General features: G+C 36.5%; 1 protein-coding gene across 4 annotated transcripts in view; it reads right to left on the reverse strand.

Moving 5' to 3' along the window:
• The window catches only part of CTNNA2 (catenin alpha 2), a 478287-nt gene that overhangs the window by 31156 nt on the left and 429639 nt on the right, over positions 1-17492 (reverse strand). For all 4 annotated transcript variants that reach the window (XM_040555118.1, XM_040555119.1, XM_040555120.1 and 1 more), the window contains exons 14-17: positions 11983-12096; positions 8344-8525; positions 5097-5202; positions 883-1017 (exon numbers count right to left, since the gene is read on the reverse strand). In XM_040555118.1, coding sequence (XP_040411052.1) covers positions 883-1017; positions 5097-5202; positions 8344-8525; positions 11983-12096 — 537 coding nt within the window. The remainder of the gene's footprint in view (positions 1-882; positions 1018-5096; positions 5203-8343; positions 8526-11982; positions 12097-17492) is intronic.

The raw sequence follows: 17492 nt of genomic DNA on the forward strand, positions 1-17492 counted from the left end.
TCAGGAGAGTGAAATGTATTATGCATTTACATACATATGGTCTGTATTTGAGCTTGAAGATAGCAAAGGTATCATGGGGCTAATACTAGGGTGATTAGTTAAAAGAACAAACCAATAATTATTTTTTTTAATCTTTTTAGAAGAGCATTAATCACTACTACTTAGTTCTAGTAATATCTCAGAAGTACAGAGTACAGCATTAGGAGAAGGAAAGAAAAAATAGTTTCAAAAACACAGAAAACTCATTATTTATATGAGCTCTGCTGCACCTTACTGACTTTATTTCTAAAAATGATTGCAAGTAAAATGTTTCTAGTATTCATTGGAAATAAATAACAGAATGGGAAAAGGTATATAATCATTGGGCTGGGCAATTGTATTTGAAAACAGCACGTGCATCAAAAATTAAAATATTTTGCTGGCCTTCCAAGAGTTTTTGCTAAACCTAGTGTGCATTGGAACCTGAGTGAATGAAATCCCATTAGTCATCACCATCTTAACAACATGCACTTCATACAAAGCTAGCTTCTGCACAGAGGAAGGAAATTACCAGTAGTAACAAAGGAAAGAAGATTTATAATGAGCAAATATACAAAAGCTCCAAATAATTATAATATTCACAGCTTGGCAATGACTTACTAGGCTATGAAATTTCTTTTGGAAGAATGAAGATTTTACAAGGTTTCTATAAACAAAGGGTAATTGGAAAAATCAATTGCTTTACGCAAGTTATTGTAAGGTCTGGAATAACGGTGATAAAATTTTAAAACGACTGTTCATGAATCACTGTATTTTTGTTTTAGACATTACTGTCATCAAAAATGCTCCATTTTAAGTACTGCAATGCGAAACATAAATGGCTAAATACAAATACCAGCTTACCCCCGATACAATAAGTTCTCCTCCCAGGTTTTGAACTTCTGCCTTCACTTTGCTGCAGATATTAAGTTGGTGGCAGTAGAGGGCAATGCGTTGTAGGTAGGCTAGCAGATCCTGTTTGCAGGCTGAGTCAGGGCACTGCAGACAAAAGAAATATTTGATTAAATATAGCTGAGTTTATATGCTTATTACAGAGAGAGGTAATCAGAGGAGATAGTGGCAATATGTGTATAACATTAGGTGGCCCATTTCTCTTTGTCTTTCTCTAAGATAACTTGCTGAAACACAAAAATTAAACTACCTTTCATTGAAGTCAAGCTTATGAATCGTAACCTGAAGATGCTCCTTAAGTTTTTTGTAAAAAGGAAAACCTCTCAATCAGCCACTAGTGAAAGACAAAGGAAATAACATGATTGCTATGTTTTGTGGAGAGGTTCAGTTTTGAGGATATCAGTTTGTACAGAGCAGAGGAATCTGTTGAGTAGGCAAAAGACCATATTTGATCTGAAACTCCAGGTATCAGCGTGCCTGCTAGGTACCATGGTTAAGATGCAGTAGGGACCATTTCCAATTGATTACATCCACTCTACTGCCAACTGCTGACTGTCATGCCAGCTTCTCTGGCATTTGTGCAGACTTTCAGGGGACACAGCTCTGCTTCAGACTTTGCAGAAGCCAGGGCCCTTACTGACATATTAAGTACTCAAGAGGTAGATGCGAGTCGGCCTGGTTTCAATATTGACAAATTTGGCTAGCTTGTTGTTAATGCCTAAATACCTTAGTCTGTGCCAGAGGGAAACAATTTACCAAACGATAAGTGAGATATTACACAGTGTCTCTGGAGATAACATCAGTCTTGCAGCCCTTCTTAAGAATACAATGAGCTAAACTGGTCTCTCTGCATGTCTAAGGGATAGCTTTTCATACTAGGTGGAAAGCTATCTACAGTCCTGTACCATTTTGAACACCATGTGCTATCAATCATGTGTTAATACAAATTACATTAGGTCAAACACAGCAGACTTAATGAAGGTTTCATAACAAATACAACTAGAAAAGGCTCAAGTGTAATTTATTCATGGTCTTTGGGACACTTAACAGAAACGGCATCATCCCCCACAATATCAACAGTATAATAAACAACACTCTTATAATTAATATTCTTTGTCGTGCCCTAGAGAACAGGCCCCAGTAATTCACTCTGATTAAAAAGAGCTAAAAGGGCCCACTGCTAACAGCATGTCTCCAGTATACTTATCAGGGCCATCTAATAAAGTCTGACTGACAATGATCTTTGAATGTATTGCTTGGAAATCAAAGATTTAGGGACTTCCAAATTCATTTTTTAGCATCTTAAAAAGTTTATACTCAGTTTTTCATGTGTAGGGTGAAATATTATCAGAGCACTTCAACAAAACTTGATAGAATTAAACGCACGTGGGTCAAAAGCATCACAAGTCTTGACTTGAGATGACTGTTCTATCCCCAATACCTAATGCCAGCAAGGAACAAGTTTGAGGTGAAATAGTTGAAATAGTTGCATATAGTATCATTTACAGTCCTGAAAGCAGTCACTTGCTTTTTCCTCTCCCTTTAAAACTAACAATATACAAAGCTGGAGGTTCACTGTGGCAGTTAGATTGAATCTGTTCCATACTTGCGACAATGCTATAATGCCTCTCTTTCTCATACAGTTGCCATATCTTTAAGGCATGAATCCCTGAGAGACCTCTTCTCCCTACTGGCAGCAATTTAATACAGAAATATTTACCCTACTCTTGAAGTCTATGAACTGAAAGAAATGAACTTTAAAGTAATACCTCTAGAGAGCTGACAAGGCTTTAAATACAAGTACCTCGGAGCAAATGAAACTGTAAGATCTCTCTCACTGGAACAGTAATTAAAAATGCAACTGTCCATAAAAAGCTTATATTGCATGAGCATCTCCAAAGTTCTGGAAAATATCATTAAACTGCAAGCATTAAAACAAACACTTCATTCTCATGGTGATTTTACTGTTTATTATTAAAGTGTGTATGTTACAGTCATCTGAAATTTAAAATGTGACTCAAGCCCATGCACTCTAAGCACAGCATGTTTTTTTTTACCTCAGGTTTCTTGAAAATATTTCACCTTTGCAGATATTGTAGATTAGGGATTTCATCAGCTGACAGATGTATTTCTCATTCTTACACTAAAATACACAGTTGCTACATTTGAACGATGGGAATGGGATGAAAACCCCAAATACAAGCTTTCTGAGATTATGGAAAAATGTGCAGATTCAGGTTTCTTTCTTGCCACTCTGGATCATGTTCCCTAGCAGGATGTGTTACATGCTATTGCATGCCTCCTTGATGACAAAAAAATAAATACTTATTTTGAAGAGAAAGACTAGAGGCAAGGAAGTTATAGTTCCCTCTTCCAGCAAGGTTTCTGCTGATGCCAGTGGAAAAAAAAGAAACTGTGGGAAGATGACAAATAATGCCAATAAATATATAAGGGAAAAACTCTACAAAGAAAGTATTGTAAAACATTTTACTATTAGTGATAGAAAATCTAACTCCTTCAAAAGCTGCATAAAAAGTATTTATGGAAATGTTTCTACAAAGAGTATCTGAAGTGAGGCACCCATACTCATAGTTAGGTGGTACTATGAGGTTTTCACATGAGTTTTTACAATGTTATCACCGAATCACCTTCTTGTTTGTTCTAGATCACTTGATGCACAAGGGTTACAATTTTGTTGCCCAAGGCTCATTTGCTCAATGTATGCCAGCAAATCGGACATTAAATTAGCATTAGGTGAACATGCAAAATGAAAGATGAAGAAAATCAGAATTAGTTGAACAAATAAAAGTTCTTAACCCAAATAAACCCCAATTTTTAATTTACTTCATTTCCCTATACTCTGTCATGCTTTCTACAGAGTATTCCAGGGGATTGTTAGAGAAAAAAGATTTATTTTTCATTTTTTCAAAGGGAACAAATTGTCAACTTTAATTTGCATAAATCTAAAATTAGGTACCTAGAACCAAACACCCGAATTTGAAATTTGGCTCTTGACTTTTAATACAATGCTTTCGCTTGCTATCCGATAGATAATAGATAATAGATAATCCAATAATAGATAATAGATAATAATAGATAATCCAATCTGAAAGAAAAGGTCTGAATATAGCAAATTTATTTGTATAGTTGTGAAATGAATTTGGTAATGGGACTGTGGACACAGACCCTAGAGCATAGAGCAGGGCTCTGTAAGATGAAGAACACAGTACCCTGCAAAGGGTATGCAATGGAATCAGCATATCCTGAGAAAGAAAAGTGCAATATCAAGGAACTGCTGGAAGAAGGAGCTGAAACAATATAAGAAGTCCTAGGCATATGGCAAGGTGTCCTGGTTTCAGTCAGGACAGAGTTAATTTTCCTCCTAGTAGCTGGCAGGGTGCTATGTTTTGGATTAGAATGAGAAGAGCGCTGATAACATGCTGATGTTTTAATTGTTGTAGAGCAGTGCTTACACCAAGCCAAGGACTTTTCAGCCTCTCTCTGTCCTGCTAGCGAGCAGGCTAGGGATGCAGCAGAAGCTGGGAGGGGACAGACCCAGGACAGCTGACCCAAACTGGCCAAAGGGGTATTCCATACCATCTGACGTCATGCTGAACAATATATAGGGGTGGCTAGCCGGGGTGGAGGGGTGGCCGGCTGCTCGGGGATAGGCTGGGCATCGGTCAACGGGTGGTGAGCAATTGCATTGTGCATCACTTATTTCGTACACATTATTACTATTAATACTATTATTATTATTATTATTGTTGTTATTCTTTTCCCTGTCTTAATAAACTGTCTTTATCTCAACTCACAGGCTTCACTTTCCCGTTTCTCTCCCCCATCCCGGAGAGGGAGGGGGGAGGGTGAGCGAACGGCTGTGTGGTGTTTGACTGCCAGCCGGGCTAAACCACAACACAAGGGTAACAGAGCATCTAAGTCTACCGCTTTCATGCCAGCAAATATATTAATCTAATTATAATAGTCTCCCCAGTCCAGAAAGTGAGGTTGTGGAACAACTCAGGAATTTCTGAGGTTTTAAGACTTCTTTATGACTTTTATGAACTGCAAAAATCAAGTTAATTGCTACAGAAGAAAAGATATCCCTATCCTGAAAAATGCAACTCATTGATAGAAATTATATTCATGCTTGTTTTTGTTATTACCTGATCAGCTACCGCCCGTGCCAATTTGTCCATCCTTGATCCTGCCTCTGCAATCTTCTTGGCTGCATTAATCACATCTGATGTATTCTTCAGTGGGCCTTTACCTCTGTGAAATACAATTATGAACAATCATGCAAGGAAGCAGTTTTAGTGATCCTGTTTGGTATTTGATTTTAAAACAGAAACATGAATGACTTCTTAACTTATTACAAAGACACCTTTCAACTAGTTTGTATAGTACAGATTGATTAAGGTATTGGTCTGCTATATTTCATCTCTTACAAAATGCCACACTAGCAATTTAGTTTGATAGTGCCTTAAGCACATGAGCTACACTAAATGTATGTGCATTTTTAAGTGCCCGTTAAGCTGACATTCTTTCTCAAGTACACAACTATTAAAAAGTATGTTATTCTCAAGCCAGTGGTTGATGTTAAGCTTGCCAAGTCTAGAACAGAATGGCACAGTTTAGAAAACCTTTTTTTTAAAAAATGTGTCATAAATCAAAGATTCTTGAAGCATAATTGTTAAATTTAAAACGTATAATTTGTTTTAAGATTGATACTATACTTTTAAGTTGATGTACAAACATCTGATTTTAATCATTAGAGTTACCAAGATATATTTGAAAAAAATAAAAAGTCGCTGCGGACTTGCACTGTAGTTTGTTTCAGACACAAAACTTTAATCCTGCTTATAATAACTTTTGCTACTGCCCCTGAGAATGTCTCAGTTGGAAAGAAGCTGATTTCCCTTATTTAATTATTTAATTTTGCTACTATGTGGAGAAATACAGCTTTGGACAAGGCTGATGGAAAATCATAAGATCAAACTTCGGATATTTTAACATAAAACTGAAGGTGTTTTTTCTAAGGACAACATACTATTACTTTCACAGCTTTTTCATCTGTGATGTCAAGAATAACACATTTGGGGCTTATTATGAGGTTTATGTGTCACGGATTTGGTAGCAGGGGGCAGCAGGGGTGGCCTCTGTGAGAAGTGCCTTGAAGCTGCCCCATGTCAGATCAAACCCAGCTCCAGCTGGCTCCAAAAGGGACCCATGGAGGGACCCCACGTGGAGCAGAGGCAGAGAGTGAAAATGAAGGCCTGGTAGAGATGAAGTGTTATGGACTGACGGCAACCCTCATTCCCCATTCCCCATCAGGGGAGAGGGGGTAGAAGAGCGTGAATGGGGAGGAAAAGTCTTTCTGGCTTGCTTTTAGTTTCTCACTGCTCTAGTCTGTTACTAGTAGGCGTAGGCAATAAATTATATTAATCTCCCTAATCTGAGTCTTTTTTTGCCCATGGACAGTAACTGTTGATCTCTCTGTCCTTATTCTCAACCCTAGAGCCCTTTCCCATTGTATTTTCTCCCCCTCTTCCTTTGAGGCGAGGGAGTGAGAGAGTGGTGTGGTGGAGTTCAGCTGCCATTCAGGGTGGAACTACACATGTTGAAACATATTTCCATTTTTATCTTAGAATCATAGAATCATTAAGGTTCTTTCCATACTTTCATTTCCACTTCAAATAGATCTTGAAACACAAGTATCTAATTTCCATTGAACTTAAACTGTAACAGAAGTCCTTCATAGTGACCTCATATGCGTTTACATTAATTACAGCAGCCGATTTGACTGTCAGAAATTCCATACACTTGAAAAAAAAATTCTATTTTAACACTGCTGAGGTTACAGTCAACCAACATGTATAAAAGGCTTTGTTCTATTTTAATGGAATATATTAAACAATTTTTTATTAAATCTGATGTAGACAGGGCTGCACTGTGTTTTTTTTTTTTTTTTAATTTACTTCAGATATGCCAGTGGTTTTTCTCTCATTCTCATATTAGTTCTGTTCTTTTGATGGTAGAAAATGCAATTACAAAACTTTCAATTTGAAGCTTAATGGATCAAAGATTGTCCAGAAGGTTGCAGAAAGCATTGATATTCTGGACTGTTGCTTTAGAACATTATTTCTTCATTATGTGAAATGATGGCACTGCTTGGGCAGTTTTTCACTCTGTTTTTTGACAGAAAGATCAGAGAGCCAAAGACAAGAATAATACAAAAGGTAACTAAGACTTCTTGAAAACATCACCCTTCACAGGAGGTTCTGCACTCTCATTTGGTATACAGAAATTGTGAGTCTGCTGCCAAAAGAATAGTTGTGAAAACACAAGCTGGGAGAAAAATGAGTAAACTGAGTGAATAATTATTCAGAAAGAAATACAGCAGTCATCTATTCAAGTGTAGGCAAACTTTCTATATATATATTTAAATTTAAAATGCATAAAAATATTTGCTGATACCTATACCAATTAACTACCCATGTAAATTAATATTATTTACATACAAATATATGTATAAGGTATGTGAAAACACTGTATTGTCACTGCAGAGACTGTTTTCTCTGAAATGGGCTGAATGCTCCAGACACAAGGTGTTTTAATCATGATGAAAGACAAATAAAATAAAAAAAGATTTTTGTCTAGTTTTATTTAATCGGATTTTGATAAATGGCATTTATAATTTTGAACTCCCATTCAGAATAAATATCAAAAAAGCAGTTATTTACTATGGTGACCTCTAATCCAAAGCATCTTGTAAAAAGTTATCCCTGGTGTGATTAATAATATGACCATATTTAAACAAAATAATTCTGTTTACATGATATCACTACTGAATTGCCTTTTGATTCTTTGCAATTAGAAAAGAAAAAGACATCAATAGAAAAAAGAAATGAAAGCAAAAAAAATCGTTACTGACAGACTACAATGAAGTATTAGATCAAAACAGTTTCATTTAATTTGATTTTTTTTTAGAAAGAAGTTCAGCCTTCAAAATTATATAAGTAGTTTTGCCATTATTTTTGATTGACACAAATTGTGTTGAAATGTTGAAAGTTCAGAGAGGCACATGCATTTAGATGGGTACTAAACAAAATGTCAGTTGAGTGTCTGTAAGGTCACAGACTATCTTTGCTGCTGAAATTCAAGGCGATCTGCAAATAAAACAAATTTGCAAATAAGGCAAAAACTTCAAGTATTTAATCCCATTTGGTGAAATATCTAAAGCAATCATGCACAGAGAACCATAGAATCCATCCCATTATGTATGACCTATGTTATCAGGCTTTGCATCCCCCAAAACACAGTGCATCATCTCAATAGGCTATAAACTGCAACAAAAAGGAAAGAAGAAGGATGTCTGAAGAACTCTTTAGCGTAATATTATTTTGTCCTTACCTAGTAAAGTCTGTCATTTCCATCATAATCATGCACATCTGCTTTGCCAACACAATGATGTCATTACCACTGTCATCCCACTTGGCTACCTCCGCATCCAGCTTGCTCTTTTCTTGGTGGAATATCTCTACCTGCTCAGCAATCTTAGCCTTTTCCTCCTGGGGAAGCTGAGCCATGATAGCCTGGAGAAGAAAAATGGGAGAAGCTGGGCATGAAAAAAGGATGCTAGAAATATATTTATTGACTCAAACTGCATGCCCAACTTCTAGCTTCTTTTTATGGCAGTGGAAGACGTTAAGCAAAGTCCAGTAGACATTTAGTTTCTGTTAGTACAGGCACAAACAAATTCACAGGATGCTTGTAGGTCTTCTTTTACCTTCAAAAATTTAAAAATGATGTAATGCCATGATATACAGATTCTTCACCACTCTATAGAAGAAGATTAAGATTTAACAGAAATTATCTTTAACCTTTAGGAGAAAGAAAATGAATGAAATCTATTGGAAACGGCAGACTGAATTGCCAGCAACTCCCCCAGTCTCAATCTCTGTCAGGAATACAGCAGTTTTCTGCTTAACCCAACACTAAAATAAGCTATGACATGCAAGATAATACATTTGAAGTGAGCTGTAATGAATGTACCTTTCAATAACATTTAGTAGTCTAACTGTATCTTGGAGATAAGCAAAAAGACACTAAACGAGTTGATACTAATTTGTCTCGACATTATCGACAAAGCAGAAAATTCCCCCACCCACTTAAAAAGAAAAGCCTACAAAATTATAATAATTATTTCTGAAGATCAAATGGACACTTCCAATAATGATTTCCAAGTTGAGCTACGATTTGGCTTTAGGGCTCTCAAGACCACATTTAATGGGGTGTGACATATATTTAAGTGTCGTTACATTTTTTCTTGTTTATGTCACTTTCAATCAGCTGAAGTCTTTCTCTACATATTCTTAAAACGCTCTTGGCTTTTAAAAATTCATAATTGACCTTTTCCAAAACTGAAATTAAGAAAGGTTATAAACAGTAGATCAGAAAATGAGAAATTTGCAAGTTAATCAAATTAAAATTCAACACATGACTTTTAATTAGGCCTTATCAATGTAACTCAGCAGTTTAAAATGTTAGCATATTAGTCTTTCCACAGAAAAATGCAGTGTAAGTCAAGCTAATAAATAAATAAATAAGTGTACATATAAAACACTAAAACAGTTGAATTAACTGAAATTAAAAGAATATGATGGGAGCAGTAGAATTTGGAAAGCTGGTCTGTATGTCTTGCATGTGGTTTCTCTCAGTGGGCAGCTTCATCTGCACAGCCTTTAAATTGGTGTGCAATGTTTTAACATTTCTATTCCAGCTGCTGATACATTTTCAAAGAAGCTATATCCTGCAGCAAACGCAGATCATATATTCAAGTTTTATTCCTACTGAAGACCAACACAAGCTTTCCTACTGAAATGCTAATAGCTTTATACAGTAAGAATATTAAACAAATCCATTACAATCCACAACTTAAAATCTAGGTTTTCTAAGGAAAAGGTTCAAATAAGATACTACTGTGCTTAGCAAACTCATTTCAACGAGTCACTCAGGACTTAAGATTGTGGACGGTGTCGCTTCTTCTTAGCATGTTTTTGTTTTATGTTTTCATCCACTTGTTGCTTCTTGTGACATACTGCATTATAAGTTACCCAGTAATGGGACTGTCTTTATAATATATTATGCTTATACAGTGTGCAGCTGATCAAAGCAGGTTTTAAGTGCAGCAGTGATAATAACTGCAATAAATGTAATACAATTTAAGACTCCTAAGTCCCTAGGTGAACTAGATTCTTTGCAAAAGTACTACTGCAGTCTGTGTTTTTTAGATCAAAAAAGATGACATGATAACCAATCTTAGATGCAACCTAAAAAACGACTACAAAATACCAATATTACACTTCAGTACTTTTATATTTCAGACTTACTTTAGTAATCAATTAACAGAACTTTATGCTCTTTAAAATATAAAAATACCCCAACAGATATTCATGTGCATCCAGAATACTCATTATAGTTCTCAGAATAAGATATAGGCATCCAGATGTCTTTCTGCAACTCTCCCAACTTCATGCTTTTCAGTGCCAGTTCCTGGTCACCCAACTCACTGGGATGGGACCTGCAATCACACTGGTCTTCATCCAGGTGGTGAGGTTACTAGTCATCATATCCAGGAGACCCAATAACAGACAGTGCATTTTTGTTCTTGGGATACAGTGACAGAGAACCAGCTCTTCTGGTACCTGGTATGGAATTTTTACTATCTGTATTCAATATACAGTGAAATTAATTTAAAAAAGGAACTTCCACACATTTCATTGTATCTGTCTTGCATTCCTCCCATACCTCCAAGTAAACTTCATTTAGGTTTGCATTACCCTTCCTTTGCAGTGTCTAAAATGTTTACTTCAAGTCCTAATATACTGTGTGTCTTCCTACAACAGCTGATAACTCCTCCTTCCACATCCTTTGAACTAATCTTTCAAACCATCATTGCCGTTTGGCCTTCGAGGTTCTCAGCCTTGCAAATCCTCTTCCAGAATTCCACGTAAGAAGTTACCTTCCCAGCTACTAGCTTTTGTTTGAGAGAGAGGGAGAGAGAGTGTGCGTGTGTGTGTGTCTGTGAATGTGTATGCTTCTCATTTAGCTCATTATTTCACTTTCAGCAAGTTCTATTACCAGAAGAAACCTGCAGAAATGTGCAAATCAGCCATGGAAATAATCCAGGTAGTTCACAGTTCTCCAGTGATTCTCTGCTGAGAAATTCTAAGGCCTTTGTTGTTGTTGTTTAACTTTCTTTCCAGACAAACATAATTTCATGATGTCGTTTATCCCCCAAATGATACCTCTGTTATTATTATTATTTTTTTAATCTGAGATGAACAGTGTGTTTAGTGAAAGGTAAACATTCATCAGAGAGTGGCAAAGAATCATAGAGCCTATTGTTCTATCCTGGCATAATCCTGTGTCAACAAACTTCACTTCTCTGGCACCTGTGACCCCTGAAGCACTCATCAGCTTAATTTGCATTCCCCATGCACAAACTAAGGTCACAAATCACAATGAGTACAGTTCATCATTATATAATTACCCTGGTAAAATTACATTGACTCAGTAACAAATGTCTTCAATTACAATTAAATTACAGGGACTACTCCAGAGCCTAAACAGCTCTCTTTGACAAGTTTGCACACTGGGAAACATGACAAAAATAAGATTTTTCTGGATACAGTACATGGTGCCCTGATGGGATTTTTTTTTTATTTTTATTTTTTAATTTCAGTTTTTAATTTGCTGAATACTGCCACAATTACAGCACATTCCAAACTTGCAAGGCCTCCTCCTACAGCACTAACCAGAGCAAATAGGTGATAACAGGGTATAACCTAAGCCTAAGGAAAATCATTCAATAAACTCTGCGCTTTTCAGATAGGCAAGACATGAAAAACTTTAAACACCTAGGTTAAATTACTCCTGCTATTTCTTAAGTGACCCTGAAGATCTGAAATTTGCATGTGCTTTCTGAGGTATAGCTTTTCATTTGTAGCTATACAAACACTTAGCTTAGAACATGGGTTTTATACCCACCCTTGCACTCTGGCCAGCAATCAGTTGGTCATCTTCAGTTTGAACACTTGTTCGGCTGCGAACATCATAATCTTCCTGCTCAAAGTCTGAATCATCCTCTAGCTCTTCAGGGGTCTAGAAGGAGAGAAAGGGAGAGAAAGCATGAGAGTGGATGACAAGCTTATAAAGGATACAAAGGTCCTATGTACAGTAAGTTCTTATTTCATCAACTACCTGCCCAGGAAACGTTGTTTCTCTTTCCTTTTAAATTAACTTGTCTGCCCAAGCAGTCAAGAACTGAAATTGAATTGGCTTAAAAATTAAGTTGTTTCAACTTTAGTTTCCTTTACAAACGGCATATATCATTACCTTGCTGCAACTTTTTAAAACTCTGTTAACATGATGAATGCAGTTCCAGAAACAAACATCCTTTGGAAACATTAGCAACCGGAATGTAGTATTTCAAAACAATATTATTTAATTTATAAATGGACACTACTATTATTATATTCCTGGAATCTCAGCATAATCTTCAAAAGAGAAAGTAAATACCTGGGAAGAGGTAACTCACATCCTGGAAGAAAAAGTTATCAAAGTGAATAAGAGATTTCCTCTTGAAAGAAAATGTAAATTATGTCAACCGTTTTTGAAACAAATGTAAAATTCATAAGCTGCTTTGTCTTGTTGGTACCAACAACTCTTTTCAGACCCAGGCCTTTGGAATTTGCTTCACCCCCTAAACTGAAACTACGTTATCTCCATCGCTGGTGCTATATAAACGATGTGAGGGTATCTGAGCATACTGACCAAACCTAGTTACATACGACTTGTTTTCAGGTTCTTTAAAATGTTGGAGGGAGGGAGGGAGAAAAAAAAAGATAAATGATGGATCTGTTTGTTTGGTATTTTCACCTTCTAGCACAGGATAGGAGGAAAAAAATCTCCCTTAAATATATAGGAGAGCATTGTGGTTTAACCCCACAGGCAGCTAAGCACTACACAGCTGTTTGCTCATACCTCCCCTCACAACCACAGTGAGATCGGAGAGAGAACTGGAAAAAAAAACGGGGTAAAAACTAACTCATGGGTTGAGATAAAGACAGCTTAATAGCACAGAAAAGGAAGGAAGGATAATAATAATAATAATGAACACAGAATATACAAAGTGATGCACAATGCAATTGCTCACGACCTACTGGCCAGCCACCCTATATTTATTGTTTCACATGATGCCACATGGTATGGGATATTCCTTTGGTCAATCTGGGTCAGCTGTCTTGGTTCTGTCCCCTCCCAGCTTCTTGTGCACCCCCAGTCTCCTCACTGGCAGGGCAGCACAAGGAGCTGAGAAGTCCTTGGCTCTGTGTAAGCACTGCTCAGTAATATCTAAAACACTAGTGCATTATCAGCATTATTTTCATCCTAAATCCAAAACACAGCACTAGCAAGAAAATTAGCTATTCCAGTCAAAACCAGAACAGCAAGAAAGAGAGAAACAGCCTACTTTAAAACAATAGTTAGTATTATATTTGATATAGAAGGTCCAAGAACAGAAATAGCCTCAGAATGGAAGACTATATTCCATTTTGCACTTTAATAGCATCTAGTACAACAGTCTGTCCACAAGTAACTTCTGTAGGTACAATAAATGATAGTAATAGAAAAAGAAGATCACAGTAACTACAGAGAGATCCTCACCCTACTGGGTACCCACCTGAGGGGCTACCGTCATAGAAGAAATCATTCATGCTGGCATTTCTTGCTTGGAGGCGCCATCAAGTTTCCTAGCAGAGGTGCTAATCATTGCCAGTTGTCATTACAGCTCTGTCTTGAAGATGCTCAGTCACTAGGAACTGGTCCAAACTCTCTAACATAATGTTGAGAAGTCTTTTGGAGATATTTATATTACAGTCTGGTTTCCAACACGAAGTGCACATCACTGTTTGTAACAGAAAATCATCTGCTTTGCTAGGTGGTACATGGTGAAGTGCACATGATGGGGAGAAAAAAAAAACACAGCCTTCTTCATTTGGCTTAAAGAGTATGAATTAAATATGTGTTTTGAGCACTGAAGGAAGAAATAACCACGTATGACAGTATGGTAATAAAACTCAGGCAGCATCTCTGACGAGATGCATGTACAAATAGTGCATCTAACAGGTTAGACAGGAGATCAAGTCTAGGTGAAAAAAATGAATTTGTCTTCTCTCTTCTGCCATACAAAGGAAATGAAAGATTGGTACCCATCATTGTACTACTGTCCAATGGTCTTGCTGCCCAAACATCTTTAATCACTTTATTCTCTCTGCTCAGCTGCCTGAAGGCAGGATGTGACTTTAAATTCTGTCGTAAGCAAACCAGCTACTAACAGAAGCACATAACTCCCTAAGCAAGACAGAGTACTTCCTGTCATAGGGCTCAGATTTTCATCTGCCCAGCCTTTACAGCAAAGAGTTGGAATAGGCAGGAAAGCTTCAGCCCCTTCTTTGCAAACCATCTGACTCTTCCCCATCTTCCAAGTCCATTCAACTAGCCAGTTGCACTGGGCATTGCAAAACCAACACCCTTCCCCGGGTATACTCTTCTTTGTTTCTTCTGTCTGCACAATTTTGTAGACATAAGACTATAAAAGGTAATAAGTAGCCCTTTCACAGCTTCTTGCAATCAGAGCTGAAGCAGGGTAAAGGCTGTGATAGCCTAAGCTGGAGAGATCAGCCAGGTGTAATATTCAAAATTTTAGATCCCAACAGTGTAACATGTAAGCACAGGCTCTCAAAGAGTCAAAACATTCTGAAACTTCTGTGTTTCAGTGATTCATTCTTAAACATTCAGAAAAATGCATTGCTGCTTCTTACTGCCTGGCATTCACAATGTTAAAATTTGTGGTCTTTAATAGACAGGAACTTAATGGGTATAGATTTTGAACTTGGAGAAAAGGCAGTACAAAACAAAAGGACAAGGTAATGGAATTGTTATAATATACTATGAATACAAGAAATCCCAGTAGTTACTACATGTACAAGTGAGATCTAATCCAGAATTAACTTTCAGATTCACTTGCTTAAGGTTTTCAAGCGTGGAGAATTCTTCACCCTCATTTTGTTCCAAGAACAGCTACATTTTTCATTAAAATGAAGAATACTAGTGAACTCTTATCTGTAGGCTGCCATTTCAAACATGCTTCATGTTTTTCACAGTTTCACTGCTGCTTTGTTCTATCTGATCCTTTGGAGATGCAGCCTATATAATAAGGTCTCCGTTTTGTTTAGAGACAAAGGGGAAAAAAAGAAAAATTACATATAGAGGTAACTGGAATTAAGCTTTTTAACTCCTTAGCAGAGACTTCTAAATATATCATAAGAACTCTAATTTTTGTGTACAACTAATTCAACCATGGAATTTAAAACCTAGTTTCCAAGACAACAAAGTCTGAAACTTAATTTATCTGAGTTGGAAGATAGAAGGACAGATTCAGTCCTTCAGAAATATGAATCTATGGTCATACAAAATAAGGAAACTTGGATTTCAGCTTAGAGACAGCATCTAAACAAAACTCTGATGAACACCTGTGGAAGAGGGAGCTAGAATCATTTTCAAAACTAACAGATTTTAAAAACTCACTGATATTAATGAAAAAAAAATGACCATTTTCATAATTTTCAGAAAACTGCTGTATAGCACAGGCCATAAGACTTACAAAGATTATTTTTCTTTCAAATGATGTGTCTCTACTACATGTAGAGTATATTCTTCACTGCATTCATCTAATTCTGATGAATTCTCCCAGTGGAGAGACTTGCACAATCCAAGATAAATTACCTGGTAATTATATTCTTTTACTTTTAGAATGCATGCTTTACTTCTACTATGAATTTGGTGAAACTCATCTTCCAGTCATTGCATTTTTTACTTTTTTATTTTTAATATTTCTATGGCTGCTAGACTGAAGAACTTGCTGTGAACAAAATATCTTCCATCACTATAATTTTCTTCTACCCTTTGTAACTCCATTATGAAAATGTAAACTTTGCACGTATTAGATGTAAAATGGCATAGATATGTAAAATTACAAATGTTGTTTGTTTAATATTTCACCAATTCAAAAAGACTCACTACAGTATAGTTCCCTACATGCTTAAAAATTTTAAGATGCAATTTTAAGAAATTCAGCACTGTAAACACCAAGTGAAGCCAATATTGTAATGAGAAGAGAGACATTTCCCTATTTTCTACCACTAAAACACCTTCTACTTCTAAAAGCTAAGAGAAAAAAGCCTGTACAATATGCTTTTATATTCAACTCCATGCTATTCTAGGCATTTGTTTCTGTACAAAGGCGGTTGCAGCCTGAGTGACTCAGGTGCTGTAAGCGCCAACTGAGCAGTAAAGACAAAGAACCTCTCACAGAGCAGGTCTTGAGCTGTTTAATTATTTACAGTAATAACTAATACTTCGAATTCAACCTGTAAAGCTCTCAATATAGACAACGGACTCTGCTTTAGTGCCCTTCAGAGACAGGCTATTTGAAAAGATGATGTGATTCTGCATCAAGTCTCATTTTCCAGAGGGTCTGAGATGTAGTTAACACCTTGGATTTCATTCCAGTGGCCACCCTATGGGTGATCAAGGCTAATCCTATTTTAAGAAGTATGGATTCATTACCTCCAAACAGTTGGTGCTGAGGACTTTTGCACTACCGTAATTTGATTTTTATTCAGTGTAGGTGTGCTTTGCAGCCATGGAATGAAATTCCCATAATGTTAAGAGTACATTTAACATGCTCCTAGATAGAGCACATCTTACAGGATCACCCAGAAGGATCAAGTTCATATGTTCCAGAACCACTGAATTATGTGAACCAAAACATGGCAAGTGGGAGCAACTGGAGCTTGGCTCTGAAAGTGTACGCCTGATCCAAACAAATGTAACACGTTAACGCAGTTGCAACTAACCTGCTGTTAGCGAGGCTGCCAATAGCAAAGGACATGTGTGAAAAAAGACTGGCCTCGTAGACACACAAGAATGAAAAAAAATGCCATTGTGATTGTTTCTAACTGTAAAGAAGGTTTCCATCTAATTACTGAAGGAATTTTACAAGTAGTTATGAAAAAACAAAGTGCAATTTGATCCCTATGCAGTAATTTAAAAGATGTTGGAACTAAGTTAATATTTCCTATCTTATTTTTAGGTTCTATAATTATACTCCTAAATTTATTTCTACTACTTCTGTTGTGAAATAGATTTTTTCTTCTGTATAGATCATAGTAATAGACCTCAATGTAAAATGAGTCTCCTTTCTCTTTCAGACAATCAATAAAATCTCCCTTTTCCAAAGAAGAGAGATTCCCCCCTTTCCTTTAGCTTACTAAATGTAATAATACCAACAAAAATTAATTTTAAAAGTGGCTTTATGAAATAAGAGAATCATCTCAGATAAATTCAATCTTTCATGGCACGCACATGAACAATTACTGCCTGAAAATAATTGTTTGTGTCAGAAGCTCTAAAAGGTTTGCAAGTTTTTTGTTTTT

Source organism: Cygnus olor, chromosome 4 (assembly GCF_009769625.2).
Source record: "Cygnus olor isolate bCygOlo1 chromosome 4, bCygOlo1.pri.v2, whole genome shotgun sequence".
Classification (NCBI taxonomy): domain Eukaryota; kingdom Metazoa; phylum Chordata; class Aves; order Anseriformes; family Anatidae; genus Cygnus; species Cygnus olor.